Here is a 25194-nt window from a genome sequence, read left to right as displayed (position 1 = left end):
CAATGGAAGCAACTCCAATCGGCCTTCCATTCTTCCCCACCTTCATTTACCCCTGAATTACAACTTGCTTCCATTTGTCATTAGGACATACCTAACCCCTTTCCACTACGTAGCATTATACAGTCGGGTTGTCAGAACTAGGAGTAATCATAGATGATATTTATTACGTGACCAAGTAAATCACTACAACATAAAAAATAAATACAATACAGAAGCAACCGCACACAACTTATCCTCTATCGGTTTCTACATGGCTACATCAACAATTCATCACGCCGCAAAAGCCTCGTCTTTCAGGGGTACTCCCTTAGAATCCTTACGCAACGACGATAGGGGTTGCTCAGCCTTCTTGGACCACTCCGCATCCGTTTGCACATGACGCTTCAGTAAATCAGCAGCACGCCTACCCATCTCGAAGACAGCCCGTCGGCTCACTGTAAAATCGGTCCAGAACAGATACTCGTCAGGTGAACCACACACACTCCCTTCTTCATTAGCATTATCCTTAGTGTTTTCATCATTCATGTCCCCGGAGAGGTTGTTTCTCTTAATGCATGGCTCCCATATCTCAGAATACCCATTGGCCACGGCCGCGGAGCCAAGTCCATTATGATCCATGATTCCAGCGTTCCGTAGTTGGCGCTCGACGATGAGTTCTCGGAGGTAGCCGGATATGTCATAAGTAATAGCTTCTCGGCGCGCGGATGGTACAGGAGGACTTTTCGCCTTCGAAGCTCTCTTACTAAGTAGAAGATCAGCATCCTTGATCTCGGACAAGTCATCCTCATCGCTAACTTCCTCCTTATCTGGAAGGCTCTCCCACTCGTGTAGCATATCCTGGAACACCTTGTCCCAGTGGCCCGCCAAGAACGCTGCATTCCGCATCTGCTCGGCCCTAGTATGAGGTGGCGGGGGCGTAGGGCGGGCACTAATAAACCCCGACGTTAAGGAAATGTCGAATAGTTTTGGTATAAATACGCGAAACGGGGGTCGAGTCGGAGTAGTCTTAACAGTATCTATGTAAGTATTTGAGAAGGCAACAGAGTCGTTCTTGTGCGCTTCCTCATAAAGAAGTTCCACACACGAGAAAACTTGTTGTGCCTGAGTCTCGATAATATGCGTAGCAAGTTTGCGCGGCAATGCTGCTAAGTACCATATGTCCCAAAATCCGATATTAAAGATCCATAAGGTGTCTCGAGGCGGGTAACGGGGTCGAGGACCAGCGAGGAAACTATCTACTTGTCCGAGTAGGTCTTGGTGGTACGGGACCGGATAATTATGGGACAACCAGGAGTAGTCAAGTCCAGAGAGTGTGTTGTTATCCGCTGATGATGTACGAGCCAGCGCAGCTTCGAATAATGAATTTGATATGATAGATCCGCCGTCGTGGTCAGCGAGTGGCATGAAAGAGAGGTAGGCGTTGCAATTCAGCTAAAAAAAATAAAATAAAGAGTTAGCATGATTGTTATCAAAGAGATCTGGTTTCTTAATTCTTAACTTGCCTGGAGGCAGAGAATATCTGTCCACGCTACATTGGGTCCGCCTAGTTGCCATGATGCTCGACTTGGAGTAGCAACGTCGCCTCCTCCAAAAACAACTATCCTCAGTCCTCCGCTGAAATTCTTTTCTTCAGGCTCATCTCCCTTCCATTGAAGGACCCTGGTATAGTCAGAGTTTAAGACATGACTAGCAAAACGTGACGACCAGAGATACGATCCAAATAGTAGTAGAGTAACCCCCACAGCCATCTGTGGGAAAAGCCTCGAGCCGCCACGGAGCATTTTTGTCGTCCCTATGGTTACTATGGCCTTCAATTTTAATAGTTCAAATATGTTATCCGTAACATATGGCTTTTCTAGTATGTGTTTCATTGCTGCGCCTGCGTATCGGTTCGCTTCAATCAGATAGTAGATAACTGGCTATTACCCAGCAGCCAGTCTCAATTAACTAATCGTTTTCGGAACGGGTCTGAAAGTTCTCAAAATAATCAGTGCTTGGTATGCGTAATATAATACAGATAGCAGTATGTATGGTAGGATAGTCCGTCCATAAATAAATTAGATCTTAATACGTGGTATTGTTGAATAATACTAGAACTATGATGTGTATGATGGAGAATGGTTGCACAGAAATGTCAGATTTACCTCCAGAAAGATGATGAATACTAACGTCCGCTAACCCTCATAGAACTAATGGAGTGTATTGCAATTAGCTATACTTAAACTCAGTATCCATGTGACAGGACGTACTACGTGTCGTTTTGCCTTCGGGCAGTTTCAAGTACGCGGCCTAAGCAAAAAAAGGGGGGTAAGTCTTTTCAGGTTACGATACCGGGTACCTAGTAGCTTCGTATTAAGACATTAGTAAAACCTTGAAATATCTAAATCTATCAGTTGCCTGGCTAAATTATCTAGGAGTAGGGATTCCTAAAGACGAGTGGGATAATGGATAACAAAAATTAACCCGCAATAGGGTGTCGAGTATTTAAGTATTATATCCTTCCTAGAAGACCTTTAGATGTTGTAGCTTTGGTTGCAAGGGCTATAACGCCGCCCACCAAGACCATTACGCCACTAAATATAGATACTTCAAAGTATCCTCCATATTTACTAACGAATACTCCGTTTACCGGGGGACCTATCAAGGCCGCGATAGAGCTGACGCTCATACCCATACCTAGGTACGTGCCGATGTCTCGGGGGTCTTTGGGGACTTCCGTAAGTGCTGCAGATGCCCCTGAAATGACAGTTCCGGTGCTAAATCCGATAGCGATAGAGTATACCACCAACGCTGCGGTTGATTCGGTTTTGTTCCAGCAGAATATAACAATACTGGTTATAATTCCCCCGAATGCGAACATATTTAGTCGTCCGAATTTGTCGGCCAGTACACCCGGAATGACGCGGCCAAACGTGGAAGCCGCATTTATGATCGCCAGAAGATAAGAAGCGAGTGTTGGGTCCATACCTCTCGAGACTGCGTACGTCGGGATGTAGAATAGTGGTACGAATGTCCCGAGAAGCATGAAGAATAGCGCAATTGTCAAGAGAATAAATTTCGTTTCTTTAAAGGCCTGCCAGACGAAGAAGGTAGTCGTCCTAGGCGGCAGACGAGATGTGATGGCCACACATGCAAATCCAAGGAGAGGAATGGTGACGAATCCAATAATTCGTACCGACCAGCCAAACCCGAGAGAGGTGCCGTTCAGCATCTTAGACAAGGCAATAGGGAAAATGACTCCGCCGAGAGACGACCCAGCAATTGCTATCCCTAGGGCCGCTGCTCGCTTCTTATTAAAGAATTGAGATAACGCTGCCATGGCCGGGAATTGAAGAAAACCCATAACAGTGCCCATCAAGACACCTTGAGCCAGCATGAATTGCCAGTATTCTCTGCATAAGCTCGTCATCATAATGGAAAAGACATACAGGACCATAGCTGGTCGGAGCACCTGGGTAAGCTGTTAATATACTAATTAGTATCTTAGGAAGTTAAGGGGATACGAACCCATGCGCCAAACCGATCAAACAACGGTCCGCCAATGTTTCCCGATAGGAACTGGAGGGCTACGGCTAGAGATCCAATCCATGCCACTTTATCCGGCGATTCTCCGTTGAGCTGATGTGACAGATAGTACTCCTCGAAGACCCCAAAGGCATTGGAGAAGCCCATAGCCGAGAAGAAAACGCAAGCGGCTCCGGCTGTGACGAGCCATGCTCGAAGCCCTCCGTCAGGGGCTTCGAGAAGGTTGGTGGTCGCATTCTCTTGTCCGAGCTCTACGGAAGCGATCGAATCCTTTTCTCGGCTTTCTATCTCTGAAGTAGACATTTTCGTGATAGTTCGTGTCGTTATACAGTAATACGTCTCGGGGTTGGACGATAAGGGGTTCTGGCAGTCCGTGAGACTTTGTTGGCTTCAATTATGCTACTGTAGAAAACCAAATATCATATTCACGAGCCAGAAATGAGGGAGGATTCATCATATATAAATACGATTTACTAATTTAGGACTTCTCAATTTTCTATTTCTATTCTAGTTCTACCTAATAGTGAGCAATCGTATACTCTAGAGGCTCCATCGGGGATAAAATAAAGGCGGCATGAATTCGGTGTCGGAGATCGGAGTCGGCAAATTCGTAGACCGAAAAAAGTTGAAGATGAACGACAAACCGAGATCATTTTACTCGTAATAAACTTATCCACCTTAATATTTTTCATACCGGTCGAAAAGGAATACCCCGGGACTCTTCAGTGGTTACTATGGCCGAGACCGAACGCCGGCGGAGACGACCACCAATGTATGTTCATTTAGAAGCCCTTAAGCAAGCTAGGACTTGGCGCTGACAGCAGCGCGACGCCTCATCGCGTACAGCTCGTGTGTTCTCTGTAGAAGGCGCAAGATACGATGTAATCGGGAGAGCCCATGCAGTAATTGTGTGCGCTCCAAAAATGCAAATTGCATCTATGAGAATCATTTTTCTCAGCCTCAGCAGGCGACTGAGCTTCACAGCTCAATCTCACCACCCATCGCAGCGGTAGCAGCTCCGAGTCTCACGTCTAAGTCACCTCCTAGGGCAGCTAGCACAACAACTGCATCAACTGCCGCCAGTTACCAATCCTCCCAAGATATTGAGTTTTTAAAAAACAAGATTAAACAGCTTGAAGAACGGTTATCACAATCAAATCGGACTTCCCAGTCCCCTATCCAGACCCCCGGTTCTAATATAGAGGCTATCTCATCGCGTATCGGCGGCACATTCTATGTCCATCATGAAGACCCCTTAGCTGGCCAGCCTCAGAACATCTCCCGTAGTGTTACACATAAGAGCCGAATGTTCGGCCAGAGCCATTGGATTACTGGAATGTCCTTAGTATGTTATTCGTGTTATTTACCCTGTTCAGTCGATAAGGGTTTTGACAATGATTAGGTGCGAGACATTCTGAACTTGATCGAGCCTCATGTGCATGAAGACACATGTAAGATCACTACTCTCATGGTAAAATCTAAGTCTCTGGCAAGGACTATTAAGGCACAACGGACCCCACATTGGCCTTCGCCATTAAAACCGGATCTGCCCCCGAAAGATATTGCCGACGAGCTTGTCGACCGGTATCTTCAGACAACCGAGACTATATATCGAATACTTCATATCCCCAGTTTCAAAAGAGATTATGAAGCTCACTGGACGTCAAATACAGAACCCAATACGGCGTTCCTAGTTCAACTGAAATTAGTACTAGCAATCGGAGCTACTACTTACGATGAGAAATTCACTTTGCGAACTTCCGCTATGCAATGGGTTTACGAAGCCCAAACTTGGATTTCCGAGCCCGGATTCAAGCATAGACTAAATCTTCAGTTTTTGCAAAATAATATTCTCCTTCTACTAGCTCGAGAATTCGCCGACGTTGGTCCAGACTTAGTATGGATCTCAGCTGGTACGCTCGTCAGGATTGCGGTGTACATGGGGTTGCATAAAGACCCTACACGCCTCCCCAAGGTATCGACTTTCACTGCAGAGATGCGCAGGAGGTTATGGAATACGATACTAGAAATATCTCTGCAGTTGAGTTTGGTTTCAGGGGGGCCACCGTTTATCTCTATGGACATGTTTAACACCGAGCCCCCTGGAAACTTCGACGACGAGCAACTGGCGGTTGAGGATCCTCCACCAAAACCAGAAGGTCATTTTACTCAAACATCTATAGCTATAATTCTTCGAAAGATATTTCCAGCTCGCCTCGCTGTCGTAAAGTTCTTAAACAACCACGGTTCATCCGGTACATACAAGGAGACACTACGATTAGATGCAGAATTAAGGGCGTCCTACAAGGCCGTACTTCGAACTCTTCAAGGATACAAGTCAACCACTGGATCGCAGCCCTCAGAGTTCGCGATGGATGTGATGAGCCTCCTGATGAACCGCTACTGCTTATCCCTCCATATTCCGTTCTTCGTCCCTGCGATGGATGAGGCCGCTTACGCGTTTTCTAGAAATGTAGTGGTCGAAACTTCGCTTAAGATTTGGCGTGGAGTATTTCCTTCGCCACTTACCCCAACCTCTCATGACACAGTTCTACCGAATCGGCACTATTTAGCTCGACTCGTAGTCTGTGCTTCGGGCTTTTTTCGGATCAGTGCCCTCCAGGCGAGCGTCCTCATAGCGTCAGAGCTTATGGGCCAACTACGAGAAGAAGAAACTTTGGGGCTCGGACTAGTACGGCAGGACCTTCTGTCCGTTGTTGGTGAGGCAAAAACCTGGGCCTGGAAGTGCATTGAGGCTGGGGAGACTAGCGTCAAAGGCTACTTTCTCGCAAGCCTCCACGCAGCTCAGATCGAGGGGCTCATGAAAGGCCTCGAAAGAGATGAGCTTTCGAGATTTGTGGTCAAGGAAGGGGAGAAAGCTGAAGAAGAGTGCTTCCCATTACTTGAGGAAATGCTTGCTAGGGAAAAACTCGAGGGTTCCACTGGAGCACCTGAGCAAACCACGCCGTCTCAAATGGTAGAAGATTGGGATTTGACCGTAAGTAAAGAACCGCCACCATATCTTAGGTACTTTTGCCACTAAACGCCTCTGCTAGATGTCAGACGCCCTATTCGATTTTGGGGAGACGGAACTCGTAAATTGGGGCTTCGACGAAAACTACCAAGGACTATCATTTAATTGAGAGGTTGGTAGCCCATCGCTCATGGCCGCAAACGAACTTTCGGTCCGACACCTGATAAAGTTAGCAAATGGGAAGTAATGGCTTCTATCCACAAATCCTCTTCGCATGCGCAGTGTCCCAGTGTCGATTTCTAGGCCTCGGCATCTACAGTAAGTTTGACTCATTGACTTGCGTGGCTTATCCAACGTCATCAGTGCTAACGTATCTTCTAAAATGTTTAAAGAGAGTTCGGCCTCAAGCGCATATGACCTTAGGTTAAGCCGTAAAAAGTATTGGGTTACAGGCGGTTATTCCTTTAATCAACCTTAAGTACGCCCGCCACCGCCATGGCCCATTGCTAAGTCCATAGGCCGCACGGGATGCCACAATAGCCCGAATTTATACTTCTATGACACGGCTAGAAGCTTAGGTACCTAGATACCCTCAGCACCCTGGATACCTAGCACCCTTAGCACCCTCACCCTCGATTTAGCACCTAAGAGGAGGGCTTCGCACCTGGCAAAGGGCTCGGCACCTTGGAAGAGGATTTGACACCTAAAAGAAGGGCTTAAGGCAATATGTATTTCGAAAAGAAAAATATGAAAAGATGAAAATGGAGACTTGGTACGATCTATCCATATTTGAAGAATGCACCCAATAAAAAGCGTTAAAAGGCCGCGTATAGACGAGCTTCCTATTTCGAAAAACGTCGCCCGAGACAACATCCCCTCATAAATTCGTGCATAGATATAGTGTTGGGTTGGTATTACGTTCAGAATTTTAAAATGCACACAGGCCTCGCCTATGCGAGATGAACGACTGGTAGAGATGTCTGTCTTTTAAGCAGCAAATCGAAGCACTCACCATTTCAGTATTACAATTTAATTAGGGAAACAAACGTAGATAGTACTTCATCAGAAGTGTTCTTAATATGTAAGGTTCGAAATGCGATAATATTATAATGATGCATTTACTGTTTTCTACTCAATATAGTATATAGGTAAAAGATAAATATATTTGGATCTACTCAAGTAGAGGTACGACCAGGCCCATAAGGGGCATGAGAGCTAAGTATATTAGGTACAGTATTGGTTGAAGAACCACCCAAACGCCATGCTTTCGCGCCAGTCCTAGCAACTCCCTCACTGCATGTACCTGATAGTACACTGGGCCATGAACCCGGCGCTCTGGTAGCAGTACCAGTTTGCGGCGTCGCCCATGATAGCGCCAACGAAGCACCTCTTGCACTGTAACAACGAGTTAATAATTACTTCTTCCGTTGGGGCGTAGATATGTCTCGGGGTAGTAACCCTCGTGCCCACGACTAGGAAATCTTGCATGTAGAGACAAGGTAAAAGGGGAAGGGGAAGGGGAAGAGAAGGGAATAAACTATCCGTATCACTTACAGCGTTATAGCAGTCGTCCGGGTTCTTCCACCAGAGACCCCAAGCCGTGAAGTAGCGCGAGGTACCATTGCAAAGGGTCCACTCCGGCACCCACTCGCCTGCCTGAACCATATCGTTAAAACATTGCGTCACAGGCTCCTTCTCCTCCTCCGTCAAGTTCGTCCCGGGTACGGTGTCCCGTCGACAGTAGCTGTTGTTGTCGATAGGATCATTTGGTGGCCAGTTGCGTGGGCCGACAGAGGGAGGGTCATACGGGGGAGGAGCAAGGCTATAAGGAATCGCGCCTGCGACCATGTCTTCATATGCGCCATCCGACACGTTGCTCAGGTCTATGGCGCTGCCTGAGGGTTGTATGGGGGTGGAGATACCCCTGACAGCGAATAGTAGAGCTGCGAGAGCTGATGAGAAGTGCATGGTGTATGAGATAGCGTGAGAACAAGAAACGTGTTTTCTCTTTCGCTTGAAACCTGAGGAATTATAGCTGCGAGAATAGCTTGATATTGAGGTATATGTGTGTTCGTGCGAAATTGCGTGGTGAATTGAATGAAACCAGGAGAGATTTTACAGTCGACGGAACCCCCTCCCCTTATGGACTATTTATATAAGGCGAAGGCATCAGGGAGCCCCAACCGTTTCATCAAAGTTATGTGTTGAAGACGCCGCTTAACCATATAGTACTTAAAGGTTTACCTAGAGTCCATGCGATGACTCATGCGTCGAGATCGATAGTTCGAGCTACTGATTCTAGCTATAGTTTCGTAGTACACTGATATCACCTTTATTGTCTATTAGTTCTCTGCCTAATCAAAGCTGAACTTAGTATCGCTTTGACATCCCCAACAACTCATTTTGCATGAAGAAAAGTCTGGTCTGGGGCTATGATTGTGATGATACGAATGTCTGTGACCTAGCCACGAACCTTAGCCATGTAGCCACCTGAGCTTACCTGAATAAGGGAATCGTAGGATCAATATTAACATTTACACTTGACATTATTCACCGTAGGGCAAGAATTAGGATAAATCATTATAAGACCTTGGACAAACTCGGCTAGGCTTGCGGAAAGAGGTTGAGTCACATAGCAATTCAGCATTACCAGGTGTGGTTGTGCCCTCAATTTATTGAGTTCTGATTCTCAGCATAGTGCAACGGCAATAGTTACAGTAACTTGTAGCTAACCGGGCCCTTTCAGTACATAGGCCTTATTCCACCTCAACTCAACGTCAACTCAACGGTAACTCAACTACGACCAACCCAGCCAGCCTGGCAACAATGCTCAAATCCGGCGGCAGAACCTCCAAAAGGGGTTGGGGTTCGGAGGGAATTATAATCTTACATTACAAGTTTTCTCTCTTAAAAACTCTGCTACTATTGGGCATATCCCCTCTCAGTAACAGGCTTAGGGTCACTGAGCAAAGCAAGCAAGCCAAGCTACTCGAGGATAACAAGACGTTAGTCATACTCCTGAGAATATGCGGAGATTAACGTGTCTTGGCAAGTTGGAGTATTTATCCTTCTATTCCTCTTCGGAGTCGCTTTCCTCCTCACTTGACTCCATGGGTCTGCTGTCATCAACTTCAGGAAGAGGTTCTTGACTTCCACTACCGTGGCGCTGAAGTTGAGCTTTAAGCTCACGGAGTTGCTCAATCTTACGTTCCTGCTCATGTTTGTTCATCGGCTTATTCTTCTTGGCCTTAGGAGGCGGCGCACTGGGCTTCGCTTTGGGTTCCACCTCGACAGGGCGGCTAAATTCTGGCTTCTTCTCAAGTGCGGTGCGAATGGCAGGATTGGTCCTGTTGATCAAGTCGTAGAGTCTTCGGAGGGCTTCATCGGACAGGGCATCTATGTCCAGTTCCATCTCACCGTCGTCATTCTCCTATAATAATTGTCAGTGCTGGTCTCAAACAGGGCAAAACAACCGCTAGCACAATATGTAAGAGGGTAAGATGAGTAGAGATCCAGACGCTTACATTCTGACCAGTATCCTTCTTGATAATGTCAACGGCCTTTGTCAAGGTTGTACCGTCGAGCTCATTGATTCCCTCTGCGATAACCGCCTTCTCTAGCGCACCAACTGGCCGGGGCTTGGGGGCCGCCTTCTTATGGCTGGTATGATGGCTGGTCGTCTTTTTGGTGGTATTGACATTTCCAGACGCTGCCTTTTTGTGACCTGTGGCTGCTAATCCACTACCCGCGGACTTTGGCTTGCTCTTGGTGCTCTTCTTCTTCGACTTCGGTTTCTTTTCCTCACTATGAAACTTGGTTCTCTCCTCTACAAGTTTTCGCTGGAGCATCGAAACCATCGACTGCTGAATCTCAATCATTGTAAGGTCTGGTTTCTTTGATCCAAGAAGAGTGTTCAACTTGTCTTGCTCCTCATCTAAGCGAACCTGGAGGTTACGGACCGCTTCGCTATTTTGTTCATCCTCAGCCTCTGCTTCGCTCTCGTCTTCGGACTCGTGAGCGCTTCTCACTGGGCTACGAGCAGATACATTTGCCGTAGACGGCAACTCCGGAGGATAATGACGCTTCATCCACTGATCACGTTTCGAGATTTCGGACTTGAATAGCTCCTCTAAGCGTCTTGCGAGCATGGTAACATCGTGATGTTGGCCATTAAAGAGCTCGGAATTGTGAACGATAAGTTTCATGTCCTTCTCCAAATCCTTCACCGTCTTGTAGTCGCCATCGTAGTTCTTCTGTGTCATGGTGGCAAGGTCCATCGGTTTCTTAACAATACTAAAGTACGTCGGGATATTCAAAGCCACGGGGTCCACTGGTGTGAGAAACCACTGATTCAGCGCGTAATGTTTCCCCTTCTTGATCTCGTCCAAAACGACTTCGAAGAAACGCTGCTCGGGTTCTAGCTTCTTGCGGCTGGCTGAACCATAGTCAAGATCGCGGTTCTTTGGAGGATGTATCGGACGTTTGGGTCTGTCACTGTCTTCTCGTGTGGAATCGCGACGGATTTGGGGGATACCATTCGGGGGAATCGCAAAGGCTGGCGCCGAAGACGAAGCAGATGCTGGCTGCGCAGTTTGTACGGCCTGTGTAGGGGTCGGCTTCGGCTTGGGGCTCGCAGCAGATGGGCGTGACGGCTGTGATTGCGATTGTCGCCGAGGCTGGGTTGCTGCACGAGGTTCTGGATGTCGGGTTGCAGGATTCTTGCCCTTCTCAAGTCTGGCAGGTTCTTCCATTTTGGAAATATCTGGCAGGCGTCCAAGTATCTGATCTCTTACTGCACCTGCGGCTATGGTAATGGGATTATTTTCGCCATTGAACGTAAGAGAATTTTCGTACAATAGTTGTATATCGGCCTTCAATGCGCCATAATTAGCGTACTTGTCCTCGCGGAGCTTCGCCTCAAACAGAGAAATATCCACTGGATTCTCTATCTTGGACTTGTAGTCATCCCATAAAATTGGCCACAATCGTTCTACAGGCTGTCTAAAATTAAGGCCGTTTTTGGTCTTCTTGATACCGGCCAAGACTTGCCTTATCTGCCTATTCTGGAAAGGGGTGATGGCTTGGCCATCTTGCTCTCGATCAACACTCTCTTTTGGCTGTGACGCGGGAGGGGGCCCACTTGCGACAACTAACGAGTCAGCCGTAGGTCCACTCTGATCTTCTTCTGTTTTCGCACGTTTTGCCGCTCGCTCGTTGTCGGCATCTTCGTCACGCTCTCGGGGAACTTTGACTGCGGACACAGGCTGGTCGGCCATAGGCGTGTCGAGCTGAGAGGCAGTAGTGTCAGGTTGAGTACCCTTGATATCCAATTTGGCAAGACTTGCCGATGGCTGACCTAAATCCTGAGATGACGCAGGCGCTGGCGTATCGTTGGGAGGCTTGTTTTCTGTGCTCGTCTCGGGTTTGGTGATCGATTCTTCGTCGATCTGCTGTTCTGAGATATCCACATCCATCGAATCTACAGGTTTCTCGGATACTTCTTCGTTCGGTACTGAATCTCGAGTCGCAGAACTCTGCTCCGTCTTGTCAATATTCTCGGATGTTGAAGTAGGGACGGCTTCTACATCAGCTTCTGCTGTTGGAGACGAGTCTTTCACGGCCGACGCGCCATTAACATCGGGCATATCGGTATCATCGGTGGACCGGGGGTCAGAGTGCGATTTAGTCGGCGTTTGTTGGGAAATACTGTTGTTTGCAGTAAAGGCCTTGTCATTCAGCGACTTATCAGCGCTGGCAGTTGCCGAGTCTGCCGATTCGGCAGTGCCATTAACAGCAGGCTTGTCGTCAGACTTGGGCTCGTCTTGACCAGATTGAGAATGCCTGTTCAAAGTACCGTTTAGCATCTCGATATAATGAGCGCATAATTGTACTCACCCATTAACTACTCCCGCATCCGACTCATTAATCGATATTTCCTTATCTGCTACAGGACCAGCGACTTTCTTATCTACCGGTAAGGTTTGAGGTTGCTCGGTCGCCATAATTGCCATCCAGCTACCTTGAGGGGTCGAGATGCAACTGGTTCAAGGTGATGTCGATATTGTGAAGCCAGAAACCCGAATTTCTCGCATGAACCTAAGAATTGGGTCTAATAAAAACTTATGGTCAGATATGAATATTTAGACACGGCTTGTATGATGCGGTTAAAGAGATGGTAAACAGAGACGCAATATTGGGATTCTCTCATAAAAGGTATCAACCGAGACGCCAGAATGATGCAATTGCGACTACTTAGTAGTGTAAGAGCCGGGATGAACCTACCTTTTAGTCTTGCAGGCGAAAAGGTTTCTGGGTAATTACGACTGCGGCTGGTAGTCAGTAACGAAGGTAATAAAAAAGACGATTAAACGCAATAACGAGCAAGTGCAAGGCTGCAATTTTGAACGCAAGGGATATGTAAAAGTGAGAGTAAATAAAAGAATGATAGGAGTGGTATTGATTTTGGGCGCCAGAGAAATTTGGCGATATCGTGATGGATGTTTGCTTTGCGCCGCGATGCGCTACGCTACGCGGACTTGCGACATGCGACAGTTGTGTATGCGAGAGGGCCAGTCGCAAGGTGGCCGGCCAATGAAAACAGGGCTGGGAAAGATTGGGGGATTTCTGGGTGCAAGGATGAGGTGTAAGTGCTATCGGGACGGTACGCCTTATATCGAGACTTATCCAAATCTGCGCATCTTCTCATCGGTATCAGGCTGTGAAACCAACTCGATTATGGACGCGCAAGTGATCAGTGTGGTCAGAGCGCGTCAGCAGCCAATGATACTTTAACAGCGGCTCTTTCCTAAGTATCGGGATGATTTCTATCAAAAGTCCAGGAGCGCGTTCTTCGACTCCTCTAAGTCCAAGACGAGTAGAGGAGTTGACAAACGTTGACTTGAGGCGCCGGGGCAAACGAGATGGGTTCGCCGTGTACGGCTCAAATGCAGGGCAATGTTGCAACCTTGGCGACGACCAGACAAATGATAGTAGGGATGAGGATAGTGGTGTAGTGCAAAACGTAACATAAGGGATAGGCAGAACAAGGAATCTTTGATAAACTTACCTTCAACTTTGAAAAAAAAATCAAAGACGCGCCAGCTCGCGTCGAATCCCGGATCCAGGTTTTAAAAAAAAGGATGGCGATGGGCAAGACAAGAGAGGAACGAGTAACCCACGTGGCGATTACGACCAGACGATAGAGTAGTAAAGCGACAGTGAATGAAAGTCACTCTTGTACTACTAGACGAATACTGGCAAGGTGAGGCGCAATGCGCGTTGGTCGCGGGAATGAAAAAGTAGTGGAGATTTGTTTGGTACGTTGAACTGAATCAGACCAAACAAATAATAGTAATATGGCGATAACCTAGTATCGTTGATAATTTAACGACGACGAGGTTCACGAAGAGCCGATAAAAAACGGACTTCGCGATGGTAGTAGATGCGCGCAGGTGGTCAAAGCGGTAGTGGTCGCGATAGTTACTTGATACTACCGTTTTGGGGGAAGGACTGGAATGAATAAAAACTTAAAATATTAAACAACGAATCGACGAGCAGAGCGCACGGGGGAAATAAGGAAAGACAGAATGGGAGGGAAAAGGTACCTCGGTACTTTCTGTCGCGTGGTGCGCGTGCAGCGGTGGTGAAGGTATGAGATCAGTTTCTCAAGATGCGAGGCGGTGTCGGTGCTCGGAATATTAGAGAGGGGGGGTTGGGGTTGGGCAGAAATGGAAAAATAGGAGGAAGGGTTGTAAAAAAATCTCAGGAATCAGAGGTCTCTTTTTTTCTTCGTCGCGAAAATTTCTGGTTTGGGGCCACTTTCCTATTTGTAGAACGCGCTTTCCCGGGCTGCGAAATCACGGTTCGCCATTACTGGGGAATTACGACAAGGGTTATGTCGAGAACAACGCCTGCCGTGCTTGTATTAAAGCATTGAATGGCAAATCATGTTGGCCAGATATAAAGATGTGGGGCCCTTTAATACAGGGAACAAGGGTACACACTCCCAAGATTGATCAAGTACCCATCTTGATACTGCATTGTGCGTATGTACGCAGGTACACGTAGGTACTGTGGATGAATGGTGGGAAACGGTTACCTGGCATTTCTGGATTGACGGAGGAACTCGGGTCTGGACCGTGATTGTACGGCACCGCCTTATACTTGTTTCTCGTTTCTCGTTTCTCGGGAAGCCGGAAGGGAAGCGTTGAGTTGCGATTTATCATGCTCATATTTGAGGATGTGATAAATTTTTGCTGCTGAGTGAATGGACAGGCAAGACCTGGGTGCTCGAAGATTTGACGAGAGAAGTATTGTTTGGCGGGCTACCTAGATACCTGATAGGAGAGCCAATCAAATTCGGAGCGCAATGATGACCTTCTGGCCACTGCCCAATCATGACGCGTAGGGCTCGGAAATCCTTGCTCGTCCGAAATGATAGAAGACACCAGCACTCTCTTTTTCGATGCTAGATTAGCCCCGGGCGTGCAGCTGTAAATACTGCTTCATTGTTGACTCATCAAGAACAACGTTCTGCCCCAGCAATCCGATGCATCATTCATCGTCACATGATCCGGGAGAACTGATGTGAGAATGTCGTTGCCAAAGGTTTTTCTTTGTCTGCCTCGAAAGAACATGTTTCGTCTTTAAAAGATGTTTTGAAGCTCTGTGTCGCGTCGTAGACTCGACTAAGGTAGTTGCTTAATCTGTAGAGATTAGAGCTCTCGAAAAATCGTGTTATTTCGAGGTTGCACAGGTTAACTTTAAAGAAAATTTGTGTAGTAAAGGTGAAATTGTGTAGCTTTTTAGGCTCCATTCAGTCGGAAAAGTTGGCCGGGCATAATGGGGTTTTGAATTGAGGCACACGGTCACAGTAAGAAATACCTATCGAGTACATAATATTACTTGGCGGTGAAGTTTCGAGGCTTAGGTAACCTAGGTACCTAGGTAGATGATGGGCCATGCATGTCTCGGTTTCGGAAATACCAAACACCTATCATACTAAGCCAATTCCTTATCAAGGGAAAAAAATTAATGTGAAGTACCATTCACCTCACTACCTACATAATATACGTACTTGCGTGCAAAGTACAAGAAATTTTTAATACCTTTGCGCTGGCCCTCTCCGACCTCAAAAGGGTATCATCAAGTCCTACTTTGAATGAATCCTAGTTTCTTAAACTCTCTATTTACGAAACCTCCATAATCACTCCATTTATTACCAGGGAAAATGTCAACCAAACGAAAACCACCGAGCAAGATTGCTCACCCGGTCGTTAAGCAGAGCGCAAAGAAGCCCCTCAAAACTACAATTAATGAGTCCGAAACAGCTGTCTCAGTTCCCAATATTTCAACAGAGAGTGGAATTACAGACGAGAAAGTAATAGAGATTTCAAGCGACTCGGGCAGCAGCGAGTACGAGTTTACAGATGGGGAGCAGGAAGACGACAAAACTAAGCTAGAGACCAAGCTGTCTCAAGATCAATCCGTACCAAAGAAGGCGCAAGGACAACAAGAAAATACCGAGGACGTTGATGTCGACATGCCCTCCCCAAACTTGCCAACAGATGGCGAGTCTGACCAAGAACCTGCTCAACCCACGTTTGGCGAACTTGCCCGCGCGCATGATACTATTGAAGTTCCGAACGCAATATCTACCCAGTCCAACGCCGTCGCCACTCCAGGGCGGTCTCTAGCTATTCCTAGCCTCTCATCTTTAGGAACTGTTTTATCACAAGCACTCCGCACTGATGATGCAGATCTCCTAGAGTCTTGTCTTCACGTCAGCGATCTCAACACAGTCCGACAAACCATTCAAAGATTAGACTCCACCCTCGCAGGAACATTACTTACGAAGCTTGCGACTCGAATGCATAGACGTCCGGGACGAGCTGGTACCCTAATGACCTGGGTTCAATGGACGCTAATTGTACATGGAGGCGCATTGGCAACTCAGCCGGGGTTGACTAAGAAGCTAAGCGAGTTACACCGAGTATTAGAAGAGCGATCAAGAGGCCTTAATTCTCTTCTAGTTTTAAAGGGCAAACTTGATCTACTAGAGGCGCAAATGGAGTTCCGTCGGATCGCACAACAAAGCAGAGAAGTCGATGAAAGTGACGAAGAAGAGGCTGTCGTCTATGTGGAAGGGGAAGAAAGTGACGCAGATATAGTTAATGGGGCTATGGACTTAAATGACGACGATGGATTACCTGTCACAAACGGAGTGGTTGACGGCGAGTCAGAAGACGACGAAGAATCAAGCGAAGATGAAGAGGACGAAGACAATTTGGACGGCCAGGAAGATTTAGATGAGAACGATGTCAACCACGAAGATGTCGAATCAGACGAGGAAGATAGCGAAGCTGAAGTAGCTGAACCTCAACGACCGGCAAAACGTTCGAGGACGAGAAGAAGATGAAAGGTTCTCTCCAAGAAATGTTAAACAGACACTTTCTATTCAGTCTAAACGATACCCGTTACTCTCTAAACCACCTACCATATCCGGTATTTACGATAGTATTGCGTATCCCGTAAGAGATATTGATCCTCCGTGGTATGGTCAAGCCTAGCCAACTTCAAGGTTGCTCGGCTTCTCTCTAAGAATTTAAGCACGTATGATAATATTGTCCGTCTAATGTATAAATATGATTCTATTAACAGGTTAGTTGTTATCTACTTCTAAAGACTAATGTCCGATATCCTGGATAGGTAGCTTTCACAGTTGCTTATGTCCGATTTCCGAGTCTTTACATCGATATGATAGATACATGCATAAGTACATAGAGCTACTAGGTACTTGCAGGGTAGGTAGCCCACTAAAGGTACATATATGCATGTACCCTGTAAGCTTAAGAAATTTATTAGCTAATCGGACGATGGACCCCTATCGATAAATTCTCATATGTCTATCTAATCTACTAATCTACCAGCTTCTAGCTCCCCTTCATCTAATCGCGTCGTCTCTAAACCCCGAACTATTTCGCGTCAAGCTTTCTACCGAGAGTGACCAAATATCTGGATTGACCTGCTTGGTTTATACTATCTTGGTTTCTCAAATCATTAATGCATTTTTCGAATCACCTTGCTTCTTTTCTTGTACAATACTTGACGCCATAATGGTAGAATGCCCAATTTGTAGCAAGCAAGTCCAATCTGCCAAGATCAATGATCATATCGATTCAGGATGCCAGACTTTCCTAATTGACGTCTCGACGTCCTCGTCCTCGTCCCAGATGCCTTCGGCTACCCAAGCAAATGGCGCAATGTCCTCCTCGCAGAAGCGGCCGGCGTCCAGCTTCTTCCATACTCCTTCCGCCAAACGACAGTCGACACCCGTCAAACCGACTGCACCCTCGGCTAACGGTGTTAGTGGAACACTCGGCGGAGCGAAACCGAACGGTGGTGTCAAGCGTTCCTTCGATGAAGGTCCCGGAGAAGATTCGCCTATGCAAGATGCAGGCGCCAGGACGGAGGACGTGGCACCCATCGAAACCGGTCGGGTGCTGAAAAGGACCAAGACGAATAGAGCAGCCCCTCTCGCTGAACGCATGCGACCACAGAATCTCGATGAAGTCTTTGGACAAGATCTTGTCGGCCCACACGGTGTTTTACGATCATTAATAGAATCCGACCGGGTACCATCCATGATATTATGGGGCGCATCTGGCACAGGCAAAACTACGATTGCGCGCTGCATAGCAAACATGGTCGGCTCCCGTTTTGTTGAGATGAACGCTACAAGCTCTGGTGTGGCGGAATGCAAGAAGATATTCAATGATGCGGCAAACGAGTTGGCATTGACCGGAAGAAAAACGATAATATTCTGCGATGAGATACACCGCTTCTCCAAATCGCAGCAGGACGTATTTCTTAAGCCCGTTGAAGCAGGGACGATAACGCTCATCGGCGCAACAACGGAGAATCCAAGCTTTAAAGTCGTCAATGCACTGCTCTCAAGATGTCGAACTTTCACACTGCAGAAGCTAACGACGACAGACATCCAACTCGTTCTATCACGAGCATTACAGGCTGAGGTTTCAGCTACTTCATCACCGCCCTCCCCTCTTCTTGACGAGGAACTTATGAGCTATCTTGCCAACTTTGCTGATGGCGATGCGCGGACAGCACTCAACCTACTGGAACTAGCTATGTCTCTAGCGAATAGGGACAACATGACAAAGGAAATAATTAAAGAATCTCTTACGAAGACACTGGTATACGATCGAGCTGGCGATCAACATTATGATACAATCTCTGCGTTTCACAAATCTGTCCGCGGCTCTGACCCAGATGCTGCATTGTACTACCTGGCGCGTATGCTCCAGTCGGGAGAGGATCCATTATTCATCGCGCGGCGAATGGTCGTAATCGCATCTGAGGACGTCGGGCTAGCAGATAACTCACTTCTTAGCCTAGCAACCTCAACATATACTGCAACACAACAGATCGGCATGCCGGAAGCTCGCATACCTCTAGCCCATTGCGCCGTAGCGCTCTCGCTCGCGCCCAAGAGTACACGCGCCTATAGAGGATTGAATAATGCCTTTGCGGCTCTCAAAGAACCAGGAGTAGCATCTTTACCAGTACCGATTCATCTACGAAACGCGCCGACGAGGCTGATGCGGGAGCTCGGATACGGAAGGGAATATAAATACAACCCCAACTATAAAGACGGCAAAGTGAAGCAAGACTATCTTCCCGATACGCTCCTTGGGCGTACGTTCTTAGAAGACCGAGATTTGGGTACTGAGATCGATCCAGACCTAATTATGGAAGAATCTTGATTTCCAGAGTATAATCCGAATTATACAACTCCTGCTCTTGCGCTTCAGGACCGGGCGCCGTCAACTTGTTTATAAGGGTTATAAGGTACCTAAAATATCAAGTTCTAGGGAACGAGGACAGGCAAAATGGTATAAAGGGCGATACGAGAACGGGGGCGACAGGATATCCGCCCCATGTAACTACGGCGTCGTCAAATCAGGATGTATTTAAACACCTATATATATCCATGAAAATAAATAAAAGCAAATAATTCCGCTTTGCGTAGCTTCTATATTTGCTTCTCTTTTTTTCAGACGTAAATCACCACTTGAAGGAATCATACCCACCAAGGACAAGCTGAGCTATGATTGGCCAGAATGCCATGGGGATGTCCAGATTCGGCAATTCCAAATATAGGTAGGTTCCGGAGCTCTACGAAGCTTGATCTAACTCTCCGGAGGTAGACAGGAGAATCCCGGTTGCTCGATGTCTCCGGGGCTTGTTATGGAAAGTCCCTTCAATCGTGATGTAGGTATTAGACAGCACAATTCGCGCATGATCAAAGCTAAGAACAAGAGGTAGGTAGGTAGAAATATCTACACCATGCTGGAATCAATATACCCGTTAGCAACCCAAGGAGCAATTCTATTATTTATTCCCCATTATTTCCGCCCAAGTCATTGCACTCTTCTCGCGGGTTTCCCAAACCTTGGCTCTTGCTCATAGGAGCCTTCTTAGGGACGTCGTAAACCATGAAATAAGCCCCGTACTCTCCCGTCCCGCCGTACTTCGTGGCATCCTGGACCACCCTTTCGACTTCTTTAAACCCAAGTCGCTCGTAGATGCCCCGGCCGGCCTTGTACGCCATCGTAAATAGGGGGACGCCGATTTTCTCGGCGTGTCTGATCCCGCTCTCGACGAGTGCGCTGCCTATTCCTTTGCCCTTGTTGGCGGGGTGGACAGCTAGGTATTCAAACTCTAAGCATGGGTTGGTTAGTTAGAAGTAGTTAGGTACAGTCCGGCATAACTAGCAGAGTAGCCCGGCGGCCCTTTTTGATAGGTAACTCACTGATATATGTTCCCGCCGCTAGGAGACGGGCCAAGACCTCGTCGTTCCTGTCGTCCATGCCATCTGCCTCCTTTCTCGTAGCCAGCCGCGCCGACTTGGCCAGCTCTTCGAACCGGGCCTTTTCCTCGTCGCTGACGTCCGGGACCTGCGCCTCGGCCCACTCCGGACTGCCGTCTTCCGCGGCGAGATGCTCGGACGGGAGCACCCAGCGCGCGTAGCCGACGAGCTCCCCGGTAGCGGGGTCTACGGCCTTCTCGTGGCGCTTTTTCTCGCGGTCGGTTGCGAGGATGCGCGGATACCGCTTTGCGTTGTTCTCGATCAGCATGTCTAGCGTGGTCTCCTTAGACCATATCAACTTCCAGTTCGGGTCCTCCCAGAAGGCGCTCATGTTATTGCGAGCTAGTGCCGCGGCGTCGGCCACGGTGCAGCGCTCAATCTTCCAGGTTGTCATGATTGCGTGATGTTATTTATAAAGGTCAAGTTGAGATCCTTATAACAAGTAGGTACTCAAAATAGAATGGAATGGATAGAGTTGTCAAGTAGAGACCAGTTCCCGGAGGAGGTGGTTTCCCCTGGATTATGATAGGTTTAATCGAGTTTATGCAGCGGGATAGATAGGTAGAAAAATAAAACCGGCTTCTAACGGCATTTCTGCTTTGACGTAAGGGCGCGACGTTTATATATGGATTAGCAAGGGTTATCAGGTTACCTCATTAGGAAGATGATACGTCGTATCACACGTTCAATTGGACACACCTCCCCTTGCAGCTATGACGGGGTACCTAAGGTTGCTTGTGCGTGCCGGAAAATACTTCTTCCTTTCTATAGAACAAAGACCAGTTAATCTCTTCTAGGACTTTTTACGGGACGTAGATATGAGCTATCAGAAATCTGTCTTAATGAGGTGGACATAGTACTTGATTCACATCTACAAGCAAGTATCTACTTGGAAAATACTATTGAAATGAGTGGCTCAATTATGAGTGTCCAAAGGAGACTTAAAGCTTATACGACGTCTCCCCTATCAGCCCATTTCATTCAGCATTCCCTCGAAATCCCCAAGCCTCAGATGCCTTGGCACCTAACTGAAGCCAATATTTCTAACTTATAGCTACTATACCAAGTTCCCCAGAAGCGTATCGTGTAAAGAGCCAGTCGAGGAGCAGTGGCTCGCTAAGAGATCTAGTCTACACGATGCTTTAGGTACATACATACACTGCTTATTCGTGCTGAGCAGCATCGTAGGCGTCGTATTTCTCCTTAGATGGTTCCCGCTTGTCTACTCCCTGAGCAGCATCATAAGTAGCATACTTCTCCTTAGAAGGCTCCCGCTTTTCAACCCCTTGAGCAGCATCGTACGTAGCGTACTTTTCCTTGGAAGGCTCTCGCTTCTCAGCTCCCTGGGCGGCATCATAGGCGTCGTACTTCTCCTTCGAACGCTTTTCGTGTACGTGTTCATGCTCGTGTTCAATGGCAGCATCGTAAGTAGCGTACTTTTCCTTAGAGGGCTGGCGCTTGTCTACCCCTTGAGCGGCGTCATAAGTGGCGTATTTTTCCTTGGAGGGGTCCCGCACCTCAATTCCCTGGGCAGCATCGTATGTTGCGTACTTCTCCTTAGAGGGTTGGCGCTTATCTACCCCTTGAGCAGCATCATACGTAGCATATTTCTCCTTAGAAGGCTCACGACTTTATAGAATGTCAGTTTCCTCTTTGTCAAAGTATCTCGGGGAACAGATAATATAGACTTACGCCACGATAGAGTTCTCCTGAACGGGGAGGGCTGCTGCGGTGGAGGCAAGAGCTCCGAGGAGGGCGATGGAAGTCTTGACGAAGTGCATCTTGGTATTTGATGATGGTGTATGGGGGGTTGGAGACTGTTTAATCGAAGGAATTGCTTTGTATCTTTGCTGAGGATGGATGATGAGAGTAGGCAGTATGTGGTAGAAATACACCTTCTTAAGTCTTTTCCTTCTAACAAGCTAGATAGATAGGAGGTAGGTTAGGTGATTGTTTACGAGAATGACGACTGCATGTTCATCATCCTCGGTAGACTCTTTTCGAGGCCCTACACCCCCTACCGTTCCGGGATTTGTATGACAAATCGCCCAAGATGCCGAATATGCTGTAATACCCACAGCTAGTCAGAAGGTCTCGGGTATATGCAGAGCTTGTAGATATCACACTTGCTAGTGAGGATAGAAGAAAGTAGGATTTGATACCCTGAGTTATGACATCTCGGCAGTTATCAAGTATCCAATAGAGAGAGGTATGCTGGTGGCAACCATGGCTATGAGAAAACCGGAAACTACTAGCGAGGAAAGCAGGTAAGATATTAGGACGAGATTCATGTTGTGTCGTGTAAGGTTCATATGTTGTTAATATGTAACATGTTCTACAGGTAGTTAAACTTGATTTAAAAGTACAGACGAAGTAAACTACTGAGTCGATCTTCACAAGTGATAACATGAGTTAGCTTCTGTCCAATTTAGTAAGTAACTTTGTAGTAGTTATCTTAATATCAGTGATAGAGCTATAGAACTATGAGGTCAAAGTGCAAAGTTACCTTATAGTAGTATCATTATCTTAACTACCTCCTAGGTAACTATAAGAATTAATCCGCCGTTTATTATTCAATCCGTTTAAAAAGGTGAGCACCGTTTTTGGTATCACGCAATTATAGTGCTGATTTCCTCACTGATATGCAGGTTGTGCTTATAGTTGTCGCCGCGTTTAGGTGGCGCGGAAAACGAGCTGTCCTGCAGATCCTGCGTCTCCGGCTTCTAACTGTACCTAGGTGCAGTATGTAGCTGAGCCTAGAAAGCTTATTCCTCCCCGCATCTGCATCCAGCCTACGATCCCGTTGTCCGGCATATATAGCGCCGCATATATGCATGCCCAGCGAATCAAGCTTTGGCCCTGCAGTTCTAGCTACGGCTTGTAATATCTAGCCCTGGCTCGTGATGAACTGGTATGCAATCTGCGAGCTTCAACCGTAAAATCTTACCACTCGGTCCATGTAACTATGGCTATAGGTCTAGACTTCCCCACAAGAGAAGTGATCAAACATCACGACATGAAAGACCCCATATTCAAACATGGCCATCTTCAATAAACATGCATGCATATATGCGTGGACAATATTAGTGAAGTCTATAGACATGTGAATCCGAACTCGATCGAAACCCCATGATCAGCGCCATTATCGGCACCTTTGTAAGAGGGGGGCGAGGCCCTAGTTACCTAGCATTGCTCCGATGAGGATGAGACTCGAGATAATGCCTTGCCGGTTAACATTCGCCATTGACGGACAAATAGGTCCGTGATCCTACGGTCTGTCATCATACATTCTTTTCGGGTTAAAGCTCACAAAGGAATCAGAACTTAAGACTTTTACACCCAGCCCATCCCCATACCTTACTCCTAACCTTCTCAACTCCGTCTTATACAATTCTTCATGTCCTAGAACCTGTTAGTCCTGAAGCCTATCCATATCGAAGATGGGTTTTAAGTCAAAGGAAACAACATACGAGCCGCTTGTCTCAGATGAGGCGCGGTTCTCGCAGAGTTCTGATAGCCTCGAGAGCCAAGAGGGCAAGCCTATGCTAGGACGAAGCTTCCAGAGAACGTCTTCTCGCCTTACCTCTTGGGTCAAAGCAGGTGGCGCAGTTCTAGCAGTTATCAACACTATTCTTTTAATAAGTATAATCGTCGTCCTATCGCTTTCACAGCACGAAAAGGAATGCTCCGAAATCCAGTGTGCTGCTAAGACATCGTACTATTGTGAGCAATGATAATATCCAGATTATACTCATCAACAACTAACAACAATAGCCCCGCTCCTAGAAGAGGACTCTGGTGCTATCGAATATGAAACTCGCAGGTTTCAAGGCGCTCTTGAACACCAAAGCATCTATAAGGGGACACCTAACAAGGAGCTTGACGCAGCATGGGTAGAGCTCACGCACAGTAAGCCACGATCGTTTAAAGTCTCAGTAGTTGTCAAGTTAACTTACAAAACTAGTGAACAATTCTGGTGTGAGCGGCGATGTCATAGACCGCATCGGAAAGTCGCGTATTGCCGTAAAGTACCCAGAGTCTAAGGGTGGACAATATGATGTCGGTGTCGAGGTCTTCCACCATATGCACTGTTTGGTATGTTCAACTCGAGACACCATGATAACCTGCCGAATACTAATAGTAGCAGAACATCATCCGCCAGTACACTTACAAGGAATACTATTTCCGCGCTGAGAATCGACCAAAAAGTTTCACTGACCCCGAGCCTATCATTCGCGCTCATATCGACCACTGCATTGAGATGCTACGTGAAGCTCTGCTGTGTCACGGCGACGTTGGTATCATTACCTACAACTGGGTTCATCCATGGGGAATTTACCCCGACTTCAGCACGCAGCACAAGTGCCGCAGACTCGACAAGATTGTTGCTTGGGCTGACAAGCACGCATTGCCAGTAGAAGACCCCGAGCCTGATGAGAACACTGTGTGGCTCAAAGGACCGCCGCAGTAATAGGCCATTCTAAATTCCACCTACATACACAAATTGTGGAGGGATATTATGGAATACAAAGGACTTGACTTGTCAAATATGAACCATTTAGGCTTAGATCATGGATCTTCAAGACGATAGGGTTATGGGATAGGGCTTTATTGCTTTAAAGAATAACATGAATTTTTCGAAAATTGATCTAGAAAGAGTTTAAACTCTCGGTGATTCGTTAGAACTGTGTGAACGGACACTCGCAGACTTGGTGGCTTCGTATAACGATAAGCAAATGTATAACAACAGCTTCAAATTAATTATTTTATGCTACACTACAGCTTTCGTCAATGCGCTAGGTACGCT

General features: G+C 47.0%; 10 protein-coding genes across 10 annotated transcripts; 4 read left to right on the top strand and 6 right to left on the bottom strand.

Moving 5' to 3' along the window:
* Positions 1-244: 244 nt before the first annotated feature.
* Positions 245-1871, bottom strand: F5Y00DRAFT_274180 (uncharacterized protein; the record flags this gene model as incomplete). Its single annotated transcript, XM_048013305.1, has 2 exons — positions 245-1431; positions 1503-1871. The coding sequence occupies 2 exons, from the start codon at positions 1869-1871 to the stop codon at positions 271-273; spliced, it is 1530 nt and encodes a 509-aa protein (XP_047867823.1). The 3' UTR covers positions 245-270.
* Positions 1872-2491: 620 nt separating this feature from the next.
* Positions 2492-3828, bottom strand: F5Y00DRAFT_251372 (MFS general substrate transporter; the record flags this gene model as incomplete). The annotated part of the gene is made up of 2 exons (XM_048009817.1): positions 2492-3451; positions 3508-3828. 2 exons carry the CDS (start codon positions 3826-3828, stop codon positions 2492-2494), a joined length of 1281 nt encoding a protein of 426 aa, XP_047867822.1.
* Positions 3829-4202: 374 nt separating this feature from the next.
* F5Y00DRAFT_203228 (putative C6 transcription factor) lies at positions 4203-6912 on the top strand. Its single transcript, XM_048005394.1, has 5 exons — positions 4203-4297; positions 4372-4870; positions 4928-6523; positions 6582-6817; positions 6892-6912. Exons 1-4 carry the CDS (start codon positions 4260-4262, stop codon positions 6666-6668), a joined length of 2220 nt encoding a protein of 739 aa, XP_047867821.1. The 5' UTR covers positions 4203-4259; the 3' UTR covers positions 6669-6817; positions 6892-6912.
* Positions 6913-7642: 730 nt separating this feature from the next.
* F5Y00DRAFT_228160 (uncharacterized protein) lies at positions 7643-9054 on the bottom strand. Its single transcript, XM_048006585.1, has 2 exons — positions 8056-9054; positions 7643-7896 (listed from the first exon to the last, which is right to left on the bottom strand). Exons 1-2 carry the CDS (start codon positions 8465-8467, stop codon positions 7790-7792), a joined length of 519 nt encoding a protein of 172 aa, XP_047867820.1. The 5' UTR covers positions 8468-9054; the 3' UTR covers positions 7643-7789.
* Positions 9055-9087: 33 nt separating this feature from the next.
* Positions 9088-12785, bottom strand: F5Y00DRAFT_203162 (uncharacterized protein). Its single transcript, XM_048005393.1, has 4 exons — positions 12782-12785; positions 12395-12608; positions 10024-12340; positions 9088-9929 (listed from the first exon to the last, which is right to left on the bottom strand). Exons 2-4 carry the CDS (start codon positions 12508-12510, stop codon positions 9570-9572), a joined length of 2793 nt encoding a protein of 930 aa, XP_047867819.1. The 5' UTR covers positions 12511-12608; positions 12782-12785; the 3' UTR covers positions 9088-9569.
* A 2767-nt stretch (positions 12786-15552) lies between these two features.
* Positions 15553-17265, top strand: F5Y00DRAFT_203095 (NUC189-domain-containing protein). Its single transcript, XM_048005390.1, has one exon. It carries the CDS (start codon positions 15729-15731, stop codon positions 16914-16916), a length of 1188 nt encoding a protein of 395 aa, XP_047867818.1. The 5' UTR covers positions 15553-15728; the 3' UTR covers positions 16917-17265.
* On the top strand, positions 17211-19535 carry F5Y00DRAFT_203099 (P-loop containing nucleoside triphosphate hydrolase protein). The gene has a single exon (XM_048005391.1). The coding sequence runs from the start codon at positions 17614-17616 to the stop codon at positions 19279-19281; it is 1668 nt and encodes a 555-aa protein (XP_047867817.1). The 5' UTR covers positions 17211-17613; the 3' UTR covers positions 19282-19535.
* Positions 19536-19781: 246 nt separating this feature from the next.
* Positions 19782-20996, bottom strand: F5Y00DRAFT_203093 (acyl-CoA N-acyltransferase). Its single transcript, XM_048005389.1, has 2 exons — positions 20331-20996; positions 19782-20239 (listed from the first exon to the last, which is right to left on the bottom strand). The coding sequence occupies exons 1-2, from the start codon at positions 20779-20781 to the stop codon at positions 19914-19916; spliced, it is 777 nt and encodes a 258-aa protein (XP_047867816.1). The 5' UTR covers positions 20782-20996; the 3' UTR covers positions 19782-19913.
* Positions 20997-21550: 554 nt separating this feature from the next.
* Positions 21551-22225, bottom strand: F5Y00DRAFT_274171 (uncharacterized protein; the record flags this gene model as incomplete). The annotated part of the gene is made up of 2 exons (XM_048013304.1): positions 22080-22225; positions 21551-22016 (listed from the first exon to the last, which is right to left on the bottom strand). Exons 1-2 carry the CDS (start codon positions 22166-22168, stop codon positions 21551-21553), a joined length of 555 nt encoding a protein of 184 aa, XP_047867815.1. The 5' UTR covers positions 22169-22225.
* An 890-nt stretch (positions 22226-23115) lies between these two features.
* Positions 23116-24978, top strand: F5Y00DRAFT_228122 (uncharacterized protein). Its single transcript, XM_048006584.1, has 5 exons — positions 23116-23660; positions 23709-24110; positions 24162-24296; positions 24352-24482; positions 24535-24978. Exons 2-5 carry the CDS (start codon positions 23828-23830, stop codon positions 24856-24858), a joined length of 873 nt encoding a protein of 290 aa, XP_047867814.1. The 5' UTR covers positions 23116-23660; positions 23709-23827; the 3' UTR covers positions 24859-24978.
* The last annotated feature ends 216 nt before the right edge of the window (positions 24979-25194 follow it).

This window comes from Daldinia vernicosa (assembly GCF_022497035.1).
Source record: "Daldinia vernicosa strain CBS 139.73 unplaced genomic scaffold F5Y00scaffold_8, whole genome shotgun sequence".
NCBI lineage: Eukaryota > Fungi > Ascomycota > Sordariomycetes > Xylariales > Hypoxylaceae > Daldinia > Daldinia vernicosa.
This window is presented reverse-complemented; position numbering and strand designations above follow the sequence as displayed.